Source organism: Tupaia chinensis, unplaced genomic scaffold (assembly GCF_000334495.1).
Source record: "Tupaia chinensis unplaced genomic scaffold, TupChi_1.0 Scaffold000152_1, whole genome shotgun sequence".
In the NCBI taxonomy this organism is placed as follows: Eukaryota; Metazoa; Chordata; class Mammalia; order Scandentia; family Tupaiidae; genus Tupaia; species Tupaia belangeri.
This window is the reverse complement of record NW_006159623.1, coordinates 1,616,798-1,632,758: the sequence shown is the minus strand read 5'-3', so window position 1 is coordinate 1,632,758 and position 15,961 is coordinate 1,616,798. Positions and strand designations below refer to the sequence as shown.

Sequence of the window (15,961 nt, the reverse complement as noted above, 5' to 3'; positions counted from 1 at the left end):
TAACCTCATACCTAAAGCTCTCCTTTGTAAAATGGTGGAATGAGAAAAGAAGTGAGTGGTTTGGGTTTTACTCTCCAAGGAGTAATGGGGAAACTCAATCTTATTGTGGAGTAGGAACCAGCAGATAGTGCAATGATTATGTCACTGGACTCTTACATGGCTGGCTGACTGTGGTTCAAGTCCTGGCCCCAGTGGCTTGAAACTCATACCGGGTGTGTGTGTATGCATGTCCAAATCCCCAAGAGGAATGGAAGAGAAGGGACTGTTGTGAGGCCATTACTGCAAGGGGGTAATTTCTCACTTTTTTGTCTCTTTGCCTCTGGTGAGCACACATACCCTATAGCAAAAATCTTTCTTAAAAAAAAAAAAAAAAGAAAGAAATGGAAAAATGTCTTTCTTTCTGCCGAAAAAGGATTCCTGGTGAAGACTGACCCACACAGGTCTCAGTTAAGATGCCTATCACCTGGAGTCAAGTGTCAGCTAGTGTTTAAATACTGGGATAAATGAATAGTGTCTATGATATGTTCTAGGCCATTCCTTATTTCCTTGAGTTATCTTTGGGGTTCCTTAAAAGAAACAGCCATCAAGAAGAGAATGTTCTAGGGAACTAGCAGTTAGCTGGTTCCCTAGTACATTAGCGTAATGTTAGTGTAATGGCTATGTCGCTGGACTCCCACGTAGTCGACCGTGGTTTGTGTCCTGGACCCGGTGGCTTAAAACTCACGCCGGGCGCGTGTGCGTGCGTGCCCAAGATCCTGAGAGGAGAATGGAGGAGAAGGGATTGCGGCGTGACCATCCCCTCTGGGGGGTGATTTCTCGCTTTCTGTCTCTCTGTCTCACTCTGGCGAGCGCACGCGCCCTATAGCAAAAAAACCTCTCCAAAAAAAAAGAAGAGAATGTTCTAAAAGTATTTGTCGGGTTATCTACCTGACCAAAACATGATCTGCAGGTGCTGATGTGAAATAATTGATTATCCTTACTGGCAAGTTCAATGTCATGTGTGTGTGTGTGTGTGTGTGTGTGTGTGTGTGTGTGTGTGTATTTGTTAATTGACTCACTGAGAACACCAGAACACTCCATGTCTTTAAAAGAGAAAAGACCACTGTTTTTGTCCTATGAAATTTCTTCCTTATTCAGCCTTTCCATCCTTCTCCTTGTTCAAGTAGATCAGAGACTTGCTCCCTCAAATTGTCTCGGTGTTCTCACGAGATAGTTACCTTGGCGTGACAAGTGTAACTGCATGAGAAGTATGCAAAAAGGAGCGTCTGTTAGATTTGCCTGGAACAGTCAAGATTTGAACCCCTTGCAGGATCATTACTAATAATGCTCTCATTTACTCTCAAAAGCGTCTTAGTTTGTGATCAACCTTATGACCATGCCAGTGAAGTCAGATTAGTCTGTTAGAGTCAATAACGGGCCTTTCCTGTGCCCTCTTCTCCTGGCTTACCCAAGAATCGGGGAACCAACACATCAAAAGAAAGTCCATTTTAGAATATTAAAAAGCTTCACCATTTCAATCATAAGCCATTCGCCTATGTTTACTGTATTAGTTTAGTAACGACCAAATTTAATAGATTCGAATCATATATTTGCATTTCCTGTCTCCAAAAGAAAAAAGAATAATGCATTTTTACCAAGCAAAAAATGAGTGGCAATAATATAAGAAACAATGAACATATAATATAATAGTTTTTCATTAACAACCCAAACACTACAAAACATAGAATATACAACTGAAAAATGAAAATACGAATGAATGAAAAATGGGGCACATGTAATATTAGCAATGCAAAAGACCAGCTTAAGCATAATTTCTCTAAATCAACAATTAATAAAAGGAAAGTGCCATTTTTTCAAATATGCACAAAAAATATTTCGGTCACTTCTAAGGAAAAATTAATCAAAACTTTTGCTAATTCTATATTACAACATGTATTACCAATGGTTTACAAAATGTAAGCATCTTCTTACACTTGAAATGTACAACTTTTACCAATCATCACACACTCATTCAATCCATCCTGTCAAAAATAAAATTATTCCATTCTATAGTTACGAAATAATAATTGATATGTTATGAATCGCAAGTGGTGAATATGTATGATGGGGACAATGACCAGGATAAATTACGAGTCTAAAGTGGGCCAAGGGTCAAAGAGAGAGAAAAACCATCCCTGCCTAGCACATTTGTAAACTGAATTCTGCAACACTTCCACTATTTCTAAAAAATTCTAATGATACATTTCCTCATTCTAAAACAAAATGAAAGTTTCCATATTTCAATTTGCTATCCACTTCTAGAGATTACTCAGTCTCCCCAGTCACACCACCTGACAGGATGTGTCCTCCTCCATCCATATTGTCCTACAATTCTGTCCAGCTGAAAAGTCGGATCGATAAAACTCAATAATGCGCCCTTTTTTGTACATGTTTAGTGATCCTCACTTTCAAAGAGGAAATTTCATGGTAAACTGCACAATCCTATGTGCAGCTCTATGATGCAAATGAAGAAGAAAATATTTAAATTTTACTTTTTTCAAGCGATCATACAAATATCTACTGCAACCCAAAGGAGTTCTGCAAGTTCGAGCTTTTAGCCGGCATCTTACAATAAGTCATGCTTCATAGCTGCAGTTCTAAAACTAACGGTAGTGAGAAATCACGTCTCCAACTCCTTCTGAGCCACCTGTAGAAAAAGCACCCACAGTCAGTGTCAGCCTGAGCTCTGAGCTTTCTGGTTCATGTCCCACAACTGCCTACCAAGTTGACTAGCATTCACGTAGGGTGGCAAGCTTGAGGATGGAGAAGAACTGAACTGCAGTTCTAGAAATGGTTCCAGCAGCTACCCAGAGGTCCTTTGGTGTCATTCGCTGCTGCTGCTGCTGCTGCCACTGTCCTCTTGCTTGGGGGAGGATGAACTGTCTCGGACTGGCAGCAGGTCATAGTGGCAAGGGATGTGACTGTTCTTGGGGAGGTCGTACGGGTCCTGGGTGAGATGCCCATTATTGCTGAATATTCCTTGGACAACACTCACTGTAGGTTCTTGAAACCAAGAAAACATTAATTTAATAACAATGGAAAGTGAAAGAAAAAGAATATGGCATATCTTGCACATATCGAACACACAGGAAAAACTTTTATAAAAATATAAAGAACTAGTTTTGTTTTTGTTTCTTTCAAGAGATTTTTGCTATAGGGCACAGAGTTTTAAAAACATGATCCTGGCCCAGGCTGTGTGGAGCAGTTAGAGGAGTACTGAACTGCAGTGTTGGAAGGCACATGGCTGACTGCAGGTTTGAATCTCTGCGCTGGTTGAACTGAATTGTGCCAGACATGCATGTGCACATGTCTACGAACCTGACAAGCTCGAGGCAGGGTGGGAGGTGATCATGGCGTGAGCAGATCCTGTTGGGAGAGCTTTCCATTCTGTCTCTGTGTCCTTCTCATGCAGTGCACAGTCTAGCATGAATTAAATAAACTTCTAAGATTTTTTTAAACATGACTCTTTTATAATCACAAAGGGGTGGCAGCTGCACGGTCGTTGGACCAAGTGGCCCACACAAGTCATGTTCGCAACAAAAAGGATGACCGTGTGGCTGGGATGAAGACATCAAAGGAACACAAAGAAACTCTAGATATGAATCATTGTCTGCAAAACACCTTGGGGATAATCTAGTCCGAACTCCTTATTCTACGGGGAAGAAGACTGAGATCTTTATAGATTAATTCAATTCACGGAAACATTCAACAAGGTCACAACTTTAGGACTCAAAAGTCAAGTTCTTGGTTGGGTTCCCAAGAACTTGGAGTGAGGTTATGAGACAGTTTTGAGGGAAATTGTTGCTGACTTTTCGTAAGTAAATTTAGTCCACCATGGCTTCCACTTTTTAAAGTATAGATTGCTACATATATGCTATGTGTGTGTGTTCATATATATGTATTTCTTTGTTCTTCCAGAGGATGTATGCATATGCCAGAGAGATACAGGTGGAGGAGGAGAGGGAGAAAGCACCCCCGATGGGGTATGGTAACACTATACTCTTTACTCCCTTTTCATCCTGTTGAGATTTAAGGAACATAGGCACTTAAGCCCAGTGTGTTTTTCAAGCTACAAGGGCTGGGGTTTAAATCATGGTTGGCCATGTGGGATCCAGTTCCCTTAATCACTGGGTCAAGTATTTCTTAAGTGATGGAGCTATGTCATAAAATGAATTTAAAATGTTAAATCAGTCACTTCATAGACAACGAATAGTGACATTTTTGAAGTTAAAGTCATAAATACTGAGAGAATTAGAAATATATAGCTCTACCTTCTAACCAGTGGAAGCTCTGGTACATTTTATGTTATCTCAAATAGTTTTTGTGAAGAGTAATGAAAATATTGGGTCGTCAGAAAAGTCATGATAAAGTTTTGCACAGAAAAACATTTTGCATAGAAAAAATATGTCATGACTTTTCCAACAACCCCAAAACTTTCATTTTAAATGAATTTTCACTAATTTGGACCAGATTCACATCTGAGACTAGTACTAATATGTTAGATAAGTTTAAAAGTAAAATGTTCCAATTCTGCTAAAAACATTACATTAATATAAGAATACAACTAGGAAATGGAACCACCTGTTTAATTCACTAGAAGCATTTACTTTGGCTAACTCAATATATTAGCTAATACGATACATATGTTATTCCACATGTGCTAAAATATTCACTATGGTTACAAAAGAAACGATGAATGACTTGTGAACATTAAGAAAAACTTAAGATTTTCTAAATGAGATTTTCCCTGAAGAATTCATCTGACACCAATTAATATGGTCACCGTAAATAGAGGCTGCATTTAAACTATGGGCCATTATTTTCATTAAGATTTATAAGGACTAAAATTACTGGATTCCTAAAAGCTTTAATTAAAAAAAAATTCCTGGGACCAGCAGTTAGTGTAATGGCTATGTTGCTGGACTCCCACGTAGTCGACTGCGGTTCAAGTCCCAGACCCGGTGGCTTAAACTCACACCGGGCACTTGTGCGTGGTGCCCAAGATCCCGAGAAGAGAATGGAGGAGAAGAGATTGCGGCGTGGCCATCCCCCCCGGGGGGTGATTTCTAGCTTTCTGTCTCTCTGTGGCTCTCTGTCTGGCGAGCACATGCGTCCTATAGCAGAAACCTCCTCCCCCAAAAAACAAACAAACAAACAAATCCTATGCACTAGGATTTTCCTATTGTTGCGAGAACTCACCAACTTCATAGACATTCTTGTTGGCTGAAGTTGAGTTATTGATCTCTGCATAGGGGGAGTCTCTTCGTGCCGGTGACTTCATTTCCACATAGCCACACTCTGAGTTTTTAGGGATCAGTACAGGTGGGTCTTTAATAGTCGCGTATGGGTTTTCAGAACTGCTTAGGGAGCAGTTACTTGAATTATATTCAGAATTCTTTCCCAGGTCTGTGAAGAGGGAGAGGAGAACAAAAGCAAATGCGATTTCATGGGAACTGTCATTTCTTGGTGATAATTTATTTGGGCAGGGATATTTCTTTTTCTTTATAGCTAGGTTTCTAAAATTAAATACATTAAAAAGTACTATACATTTTCTTATTTTGAGAGACTTGTCTATAAAGTCACCCATCAATAAAGTAACTAAGATGAGTACCAACGTAAATATCATGGATCTGATTTCATTTTGCTGGTCACATTCAAACATGAGGGGACTGGGAACAGCAGTTGGCATAATGGCTGTGTCACTGGACTCCCATGTAGTCGACCGTGGTTCAAGCCCCTGACCCCGTGGCTTGAACTCACGCCGGGCACATATGCGTGCATGTCCAAGATCCTGAGAGGAGAATGGAGGAGAAGGGATTGTGGTGTGGCCAACCCCCCTGGGGGGTAATTTCTCCCTCTCTGTCTCTCTGTTTCTCTCTCTCTCTTTCTGGCAAGCGCACATGCCCTAAAGCAAAAACACCTCTCAAAAAAAAAAAAAAGAAAAAAAAAAAACATGAGGGGACTTCACAAAGTTTGCAGAAAATGGAATTAATGTATGAGTTTATTGTGATACCAAAAAACCCTTTAAATTCATACATAACTTTTTTCATAATACAAATTTTCCACGAACTTTTTGAAGACCCTTAAACAATTCCATTCTATTTTACTAACAGAAAATTTACTTTGAAGTCTCAAAGGTATCAATCAAGAAACCAGCTGTTGATGATCCCAGGAACACAAAAAGGTTTTCTATTGTCATGATAAGAAAGGCATTCTGCTGTAGAGATTTTTGAAAAACCTTAGTATGTTCTCGGTCTTGGCACTTTATTGTCCAAACTCATTCTGAGGAACATACCTCAATCAACATGTAACAAGCTGATCACTTCTTTTTTCTACCATTTCTTTTTTTAATGTTTCTGTCTCTCTCAATAAAACAAATTTCTTTAAAAGAAAATAGCGTTTCCTCAGCAAACGGAAACCTCTATTCCCCAAGACTTACGCCCTAAGACCCGCCTCAGCTCACTTTCTTCATGCCTGTCAAACACGTTTGTGTTGTGGGTGACAATTTACCACCTACACAGTCTGCATTATCTCTACACTGCCACTCTTACTTGTTTAACATATTATTTCAGTCTCTGAGATTAAAAAAAGATAAATCGTAATTCTGAACATATATTTCTTCCTCAAATTTACAAAATACCTTTTAAGGATTTTCCCATATAGCTTCTGTCAAGTCCAAAAGCACCTGCGATAAATGAAGAAACACCCAGTGAGAACCGCAAGGCAGAGAAAACCCCTGTCCTATTCCAAGGGAGTGGAGGAAGAGCTCAACCGTAGCAAATAACCAAGGCTGTTGCTCTTCAATCTGAACAACACACACACCATTCTTCTGCTCCTTTTTGTTGCTCCTTTTTTTTTTTCTGCTTTTTTAAAAAATTTATTTTAATATTTTTTATTTATATATATTTTTGTTATGATTCATACATTAAATTGCTAGACATCATTTAGATTGTGAAGAGACTTTACCCAGCACGATATACATGGTGACCATGGGAAAGGCTGATCAACATGGGTAGACAACGAAGCGACAGCGATGGCCATTATACTTGATTCAAGGCCGAATGGTGGAGACAAGGACACAGCCAAGGCAAGAACTGAGAATTGCACCTGTGTGCAGATCTTTCCAGGTTTTGGCGGTTTTCAAATTGTTTCCTCAATAACCCTATTCTGGGTTTTATTGTCTCCACTATGGGCACGTGAGGGAAAGATTGGATGTTTCAAGTGCTGTTGACCAACACTTGTCTCCACTATGGGCACGTGAGGGAAAGATAGGATGTTTCATCTGCTGTTGACCAACATGTTACAGGTCAATACTAGATTTTGCCCATCTTTCTTCGGTTTTATTTTAATGATTTGACTTTTCTAGACATGGGTGCATAATCGTGTATGAGCCCAGAAAGACAAAACAGATGGCTTTCTTGTTTAAAAATATCTGACCTCTCTGGGGGCAGTGGGTTGTTTGGGAAGTGAAACAGAAGACCATTACTGCTCTCACTGAGAAAAGTTAAGCATGTAGACCCTGCTCTCACTGAGAAGAGCATGTAGACAGAAGGTGCAGCCACTTACTGAATCAACAGCTCATAGGTACTTTATATAAAATATCATCGGTTAATCACAGATACATAATGTTCTTAAGAAAATAAGAGGACATTTTTTAAAACTTTATTTTTTCTTTAAATTTTTTATTTCAAATTCTTTTATACATTTAATCACGTTACTTAGTTTGCGAAGTGAATAGTCCAACATGCATACATTTCTCACCCCTCGTGTATACATGCTAACTTGCATTGTTAATATTTTATGGGAATTGAGGATTCTGTTGGAGCTCGGTTGTGACAATGGAGAGAAAAAAGATATGGAGACAAAGGACTTAGATTTCATCACTTAGTCATATTCTGGGGGCAAGATGTTCAACTCTGTCAATCTTCTTATCTCTAAAATTGGAAAAATAAAAACTGCCTACCAGCCTTTCAGGGTTGTTGTCATCATGAAGTGAAATAGAACATACAGGGACCAGCAGTTAGTGTAATGGCTATATCACTGGACTCCCATGTAGGTGACCCCCGGTGGTTTAAACTCACGCCGGGCACGTGTGCGTGTGTGCCCAAGATCCCGAGAGGAGAATGGAGGAGAAGGGATTGCGGCGTGGCCATCCCCCATGGGGGGCGATTTCTCACTTACTGTCTCTCCGTCTCTCTGTCTTTCTGGTGAGTGCTCGCACCTATAGCAAAAACCTCTCCAAAAAAAAAAAAAAGAAATAGAACATACAAAAAGGCTTTGCATACTCTGAAGCACCTCTATAAATGGATGGAGCTTCAACGACTACCTCAACTTCAGTCTATCTGAAGCATTCCAGGGTGCTATCCGTGGTCTTTTAGAGATGTCTTATAGACTCAGTTGAAAAGCAGAGTCAAGTAATGACTCGTGATGAACACTGCCAATAAGTGTTTGTTAAGGCAATGATTCCCCTGCTGCTGTGCATTCATCGCTTACAGTTAAACCCGAGCTCTGAAGACGATGCCCCATGCCCCGTGGGGACCACTGAGCAAGGCTCACTTGAGTGGGGAAAGAGAGAGGCTCTCCTGAAAGGACAGGGTGTGTCTAACCACCCAGGGACAGGAAATGAGAACAATTCACTTTCCCAATTGCACTGTCTTGGGTCTAGCCAAGCTCCCAGCTGGTGGGAAGGGCACAGGATTGTACCTCTGTAAGATAAGAGGTAAAGAATTAGCCTCATCAAAGAAAGGTCTGGCTTTTTACCTCAGCTCCTGAGAGGTGATCTCTATGTCCTTAGAATATCCTGTCCCAAAGCCGCATTTTTGTTTACCTGGGGTCCAGAGCTAAGCTTTATTAGTCTAACAGAGCAATTTGTGATGGGTGGATTTGAGCCTTGCAGTATCAGCTCAGCCCCTGGAAGGGCAGAGACAATGTCAACCCCATGTCTATGTGATGAGACCCCCAAAGTCTCCAGATACGAAGGCTGGGGCAGGGGGAGGGGTGGCAGTACTCTGTATGTAGTCTCTGTTTATGACTCCCCTGAGGAAGGACGACTGGGAGCAGCGTGATTTGAACTTTCCTGTCTGCCCCATGCATCTCTTCCCTTGGCTGAATTAATCTGCATCTTTTTGTTACGATGAACCACAGCCATGAGTATAATAGCATTCAGTGAGTTCTGTTATTCCTTCCTGCAAACTACTGATCCTGAGAGTGGTCTCGGTGATCTTCGAATTTGTGGTTGGTGTCAGTGACAGTGGCCCTGTGGTCTCCAGGATTTTGTGGAGACCCAGTGAAGATGGGGCAGGGGCTGTGGCCTCTGAGAGCAACCTTATCAAGGAGCTCTATGTGTGTTGCCAAATTCCCTTGGCCAGCTCCAAACTATAGAAAGCCTTGTTAGATGTCTACCCCAGTCATAGCTGTTTGAAGACCAAGCCCTCCCCAAAGGATTAAAAAGAGGAAAAGCATGGGGTGGCAGGAAATTGGGGTATCAGAGCTGGGACTTGAGACCAGCTACCTCTAACCAAATTCACACAGGAGCCAGGGCATGATCCGTACCCCCTTCCTACAAATGAACAAGTCAACTCTGAGGGTGACTGTCCTCCTGGCATATAACAGAATCACGAATTGATCTCTGAGAGCTTTTTGTGTCAAGGTCAGGACTTTCAGATACCATCATTTTGACTGTTCCATCATTTAAAACACCTACACACCTTATCATCCACAGTGTGTTTTACTTTGTAAGAAAGGGCTGTTCTGTGCAGCAGTTTTTAAGGGACACTAAATGCAGAACTACTCTTGGATAAAAGAAAATGAAAGGTTCAGAAGTTCCAGTGAAAATTCTGTATTCCCAGTAACCAGAATCCTGGACTCACCGACACGGAAAGCACAGGTGTGTAACGTGACCAGTGCAGTGGCTTTGTAGGTCTCAAGTCAGAACGAATCACAGCAGGCTAACATAGACCAACTTCTCCTTCATTAGTGCTGGTTGGCCTTTACTGAATGTTAACTCACATACTTTTGAGCTAAATTATAAATGTAATTGAGATCATGTAAAATCTCCTTTAATGTTAATTGACTTGACCAGTAAGCATATTGTGAATCTGATATATACATAATTTTATAATTTTACTTTGTTTAGTAATACCTGTCCTATTGAAACTATTGGCACAGAATGCAAATAATGTTAAGAATTTAGACTCATTTTTCTACTGAAACGCTTCTATTTCAAGAATAAGAGTCCCCAGGAATCCCCAGGGGTCGTTTCCTCTGTCTGACTCAGGCAATTTGACATATTCAGAGAAGAATCAGCGAGGAAGTAGCCAAAGACCTTCTTTGTGATCTTGCTTTGCGTCCTTCTTTCCATGAAATTGTGGACAAAAGAGTTAACCTCTCTGTGCTTCCAGTTTCTTCCTCTATGAAACAAGATTTGCGGGAGAGTCTACTCAATAGGATTGCCGAAATTAGTAAATATAAAGATTCGGGAAGATCAGTTAAATCTGAGGGCTTTTTTGTTTGCTTTGTTCTTTGTTTTATTTTTTATTGAGAGATATATTTTTGCTATAGGGTGCATATGCTCACTGGAGAGACAGAAAGGGAGAAATCACCCCCCAGGTGGGATGGCCTTGCTGCAATCCCCTCTCTTCCATTCTCCCTGGATCTTGGACACACACACACATGTTCCCAGCGTCAGTTTTAAGGTGCCGGGTCCAGGGCTTGAACCACGGACAACTACATGGGAGTCTAGTGATACAACCATTATACCATCTGCTGGTCCCTGAATCTGAGTTTTAACAAAACCATAAATATTTTTTGGTGTATGTCCCATGCATTATTTGTGATATATTTATGTTAAACAATGTTTGTTGCTTATAGGATATTCAAAATTAACTGAATTTCCTGGCAATCTTAGCACCAAATAAATGCCAAAAGGTGCCACAGGGCTGCTAGCTGCTATATCGTCAAGCTTCTCCCTGAAGACAGGGTACATGTCTGGAAAGAGTAGCACATACTCAACAATGAATCATGGAATTTAAGTGTGAACTCGGTATCCCACCCTCCTTTCATGAGGTCCTTGAGGCCAAGGTTATGTTCATAATAATATGACATCATTTGTCCTTTACACGCTAATTCTTTTTCAAGAGTATGGTGGAGTTTTCCAGAAGCTATACCAAGAGTGAGATCACAACTGACTGAATGCAGAAGTAGAACCTAACAGTTTTCTATTAAAGCAGATATTACAGAGTTATAAAATAATAAAACAGTGCCAGTCTTCTCACTCATTTCTTGTTTGTCTGAGGAATGTTCATTTTCATGAAAATAGGTTTCACATGATCATAAAATGAAATTATTAACAGAGAACTGGGAGAAAAAAAAGACTGTGGCATGACCGAGTACCCACCCATTTACATACCCTCTGGCATAAAAATACATAGGGACGAGATCTCAAGTATGTATGTCCTATTTTTAAAAAAAAACAGAGAAGAGCACACAGCCAAGCCGAGAGGGCTCAAACACCAGCCCTCATCTTTTTCAGCAGGCTCCATAAGGCCCTGTGCAAGCTGCTTAACCTCTGAGGATTCCGTTTCTCTGCTGTAACAGGGACAGGATGATGGCAAACCACCCTACCTATTAGAAGACTTGTGGACCAGTCTGGTGACGTGGCGGTGGTGACGGCAGCTGAAACCCACATGGCTGACTGAGCAGTCTGAGTTCCAGACCCAGCAGCTTGAAAACCATGCCAGCACAGGTGCACACATGCCCAAAATCCTGAGAGGGGAATGGAGGAGAGGAGATTGCGGTGTGTCCAACCACCCTGGGAGGTGATTTCTCACTTCTTTCTCTCTGTTTTTTTTTTTTTTTTTTTTTTTTTTTCTGGTAAGCACACGTGCCCTATAGCAAACTTAAAAAAAGAATACTTGTAAGAATTACGTGTATGTGCATCGAGCTAGAATGTGAGTGAGAAGCAGGCAGAAGTCCGTGTCTCCTTTTACCAATAGTAGGGCATCAATAAATGTTGAATAAAGAAAGAACTTGAGACAGTCATAAACTCTACATAGGTGTTATTTTATAAAACTATTATTTTGCTTTTTGATGCACGTGTACAATAAATCGCTTTGGCACAGCATTGATCTATGGCCGTTTCAGGTACCTAAAGGACAAAGGTGCTGGTCAGGGAGATGGGGGAGAACTCACCCAGCTCATTCAGGTAGCCGCCATGCTTCCAGTCTGCAGGCAGTGTCCCCGTGCAGTCCACCATGGGGCCTCTCTTCCCGGGATTCACATTTTTCAGATTCACAAACAGCTGATTATTTTTTGACTATTAAAGACAGAAACAGTAAAAGACATTTTGTGACCTGGCGAAGTGTTACCGATCTGGGGAGAGCCAAGTTCACAACATATTCAAGGACAGTCCTACGTGGGCTTGAGCCAGGGGTCCAGGTGACGGTGGTCAACCTGTATGGACCGGGAAGGCAGTAGGTGTATGTGTCCCTCCACCCCAGCAAACCCTCCACCATGTCACGTTCTCCATTCCGCTCTGTCATCCTGTGCCACTTAGACCTTACTTGGGTTCATACACGTGGAACTTCCTTGGTCTAAGCTCTCCCATCAAGAACTGTATGATCTTGTAGGAGTCCCAGGCGACTCAGCAGCTTCCCCAGATATAAACATGGGGCTACCACTATCTGACTTGCCTCTCTCCCTGCACATCTGAGACCACACAGAATGATGAATATGCAAGTGTCTGGAGGATGTGAAATCCATTTAACTACAAGGCACTATAATTAAAATCTAGCTGCATTAATGAAATTATGACTGGGTTAATTTAATCAGCTTGATTTTTTTTTTCTTTTTCCTAATAAAGAACTGGAATTACCATGGAGATTGGAAATAAATTTGAATACAACTGGAAGGGAAAAAAATGTTTGGAATGTCAGAGCACGGTGGAAGAAGCCCTGGTATGACTGGAGGCTGATACAGAAAGAGCTCCTATCCTAGACGGCCCTGGGTCTCCAGCCTCTCTGTCATCAGTTTCATCTGTAAAATGGGGCATAATCATCACTCTTGCTTCATAGGACTAGTATGAAGACCACATTAGTTTACGTTTGCAAAGTGATTAGGAATGCTAGGCATACAGTATTTAAGTTGTCAACTGTCCATTTCTGAACTACAAAACCAACCACTTCACATGGTTCAACCCAAATAAAAGGATTTCATCATGGTTGTTTCTTTAAAAAGGGAAGAGTACTGGAGCACGGGTAGTCAGAAAAGATAAAACTGGGGACCAACAGTTGGCGTAATGGCCATGTCACTGGACTCCCATGTAGTTGATCACGGTTCAAGTCCCAGACCTGGTGGCTTAAACTCACGCTGGGCATGTGTGCGTGCGTGCCCAAGATCCGGAGAGGAGAATGGAGAAGAAGGGATTGCGGCATGGCCATCCCCTCGAGGGGTGATTTCTCACTTTCTGTCTCTCTGTCTCTGTCTTTCTGGGGAGTGCACATGCCCTATGGCAAAAACCTCTCCAAAATAAAAGATAAAACTTGCCCATTTTACCCAGAATTGGCTCTGTTGTATGTTTTATGCTTTATTAATGGTATCATGCGGCATTGTATAAAAATCTTACGTAACATTAGAAGCTTTTCTTCAGGGAGACGTAGTGGAATAGCACAGACCGCAGAGACAGGGAGATCCTGACTCACACAGCAGCAGCCTCGCTCACTACCTGGGCACCGTTTGGAAGCAGCTTAAACTCCCTGTTACTCTGGGTTCTGTCACTAAACCTGAGATCCCAAGACATACCCAGAGGATTGTCTAGAAGACTAAATGAGACCATCAAATAAAGTACCCAGAGCAGCATCTAGGAAAGAGCAGTCCTCAGTGAGTGCTTGCTCTTTCCTCTCCGCCCCCCCCCGCCCACCTTCTAGGACATGCCGTGTCCCCTCACCTTGGCAATGGTCATCCTGTCTCTATTGTTGACATGAGGGGACGTGGCACACTGAGTCAGGGTGTGGTAGCTGGGATTGGTGAAGTAATGGCTGTTAGCATTTCCACCATTGCTGTGAGGAAGGGTCTCTGCAAGAAGAGAGGGAAATGGTTAAGATAGTAGGCTCAGGGCCAGCAGGTGGCAGAGTAGTAAGGCATTGGTCTTCCACATGACTGACCGTGGTTTGAGCCCTGGACCTGGTGGCTTGAAACTCACACCTGGCACATGTGCGTGTGTGCCCAAAATCCCGAGAGGAGAATGGAAGAGAAGGAATTGCAGCGTGGCCATCTCCCTGGGGAGGGTGGTGATTTCTAGTTTTCTGTGTGGGGCTCTCGCTGTGTCCCCAGTGAGCATGTACACTTATACTTTATAGCAAAAAAAAAAAAAAAAAAAAAAAAAAAAAAGACAGTAGGCTCCCCTAAATTTGTGTGGAAAAGGGGGAAAAGTAGCAGAATAAGTTTTGGAACTTCTTCAGTAGGACAAGCTGGAGAGTCCCCTCCAGTCAGGCCTGCTCAGCAGCAGAGGTCTGCCTTCCCTCCTGCCTTCTTGGAAAGTGTGAAAGTATTCACAGACAATTCTCCCTGCTTTGGGCCTGTACAAGCTGGGAAGGCAGTAATATCATTTGAAGCTACTTCTGTTGTAACATTCCTCCTTTTTTAGACACTTGAGGTCTTGGCACAATAACGTCGCCCTGAAAATGCCTGACTCTGTAAACCAGCTACTTTCTGTAGCCCCCAAGTCACTGCATATGTAGGCATGGAGCCAACCTGAGATCCTTCAGCAACTGACCAAAATGGGATAAAAGTTTGAGGTCTGCAAATCCGTCAGTTTAAATGATTACTCCTTCCAATGACTGAGCATGTCACTTATCACTTTTGTTGTTGTTGTTCTTTTACTTTATGGGGACTTGTCAGGAAGGAAGATTCAAAAGAGATTTTTTTTTTTTTTTGCTATGTCAAAAAGAACCTTTATTATTTTCACAAACAGCTTTCTTAAAGGACTGCCTTTATTTCTGCTAATACCCAAACATTGTTCCCTTGGTTCTCTTCAGGTGCTGATTCATGTGGGTCCAGAGAGAAGTTGGGAGGTTTCCCAGCGAGCACCCCAGAGACTGGAGACAGAGATCTGGTCCACCTCCTCGATTTGCTCCATGGCCTTGTGACAATTACGCTCTCCTCTCCCCTCCTGGCCCCCCACATATGACCCCTTAAAGGCTGGGACTGAACCCCCAGCAAAGCTCCTTGTAAACGGAAATGCCTTAAATCTCAAACCACCACACAGTAGTTCAATTTTATCACCCTCACAGAAAACAACAGAGCAATGATTTTACTACTGTCAAGGTATAAAACACATCGCTAACCAGACGACACGATTCTCTCCGGGGGAACTGACAGATACCATGGACAGTGCCGTTAAACATCCAGTTTCAAAGGACCAGGATGAAACCTGCTTTTCCAGGAGCGAGGTGCTTCTCGTGGCTCCCTTACCTGAGATGGTATAGTCTGCATTGATGACCCTCATGGCAGGGGTGTAGGTAACGGCGGGCATGCCCGACTCCTTCCCCTTCTGCTTGTGTCTGTAAATAATGAACAAGCCCAGCAGGAAGAGCACAACCAGGACCAGGATGATGATGCCCGCAATGGCGCCGATCTGGTAGGAGTCGGCAGGGAGGGCAGTGCTGGTTCGGCTTAAGCTGTTCAGATTCCCAACTATTATAACACCAGCTAGAGAAAGGAGAAAGGAGGCTTGAGGAGGGGTGGCAGTGTGCTGGGTAAATGTTAGCTCTCTAGTTACAAAAACCTCCCACTGTGCTAATGCCTGGATATTTTCAGTTCATGAAATGTTAATTTGGGAGCTTTTGGAAACAGAGCGGGAAGGAAAAGCAAGCATCCTTCATTTTCAGATGGCACTGACTCATCTGTGCTTAGAGAAAGGCAGCTG

The 15,961-nt window shown here is 42.1% G+C and overlaps 1 protein-coding gene across 1 annotated transcript in view; it reads right to left on the bottom strand.

The window, feature by feature from the left end:
- Positions 1-1,626: 1,626 nt before the first annotated feature.
- The window catches only part of MEGF10 (multiple EGF like domains 10), a 152,850-nt gene continuing 138,515 nt past the window's right edge, over positions 1,627-15,961 (bottom strand). The window contains exons 19-24 of the mRNA XM_006145535.2: positions 15,508-15,744; positions 13,982-14,109; positions 12,229-12,352; positions 6,680-6,724; positions 5,239-5,445; positions 1,627-3,042 (exon numbers count right to left, since the gene is read on the bottom strand). Coding sequence (XP_006145597.1) covers positions 2,864-3,042; positions 5,239-5,445; positions 6,680-6,724; positions 12,229-12,352; positions 13,982-14,109; positions 15,508-15,744 — 920 coding nt within the window. The 3' untranslated portion in view covers positions 1,627-2,863. The remainder of the gene's footprint in view (positions 3,043-5,238; positions 5,446-6,679; positions 6,725-12,228; positions 12,353-13,981; positions 14,110-15,507; positions 15,745-15,961) is intronic.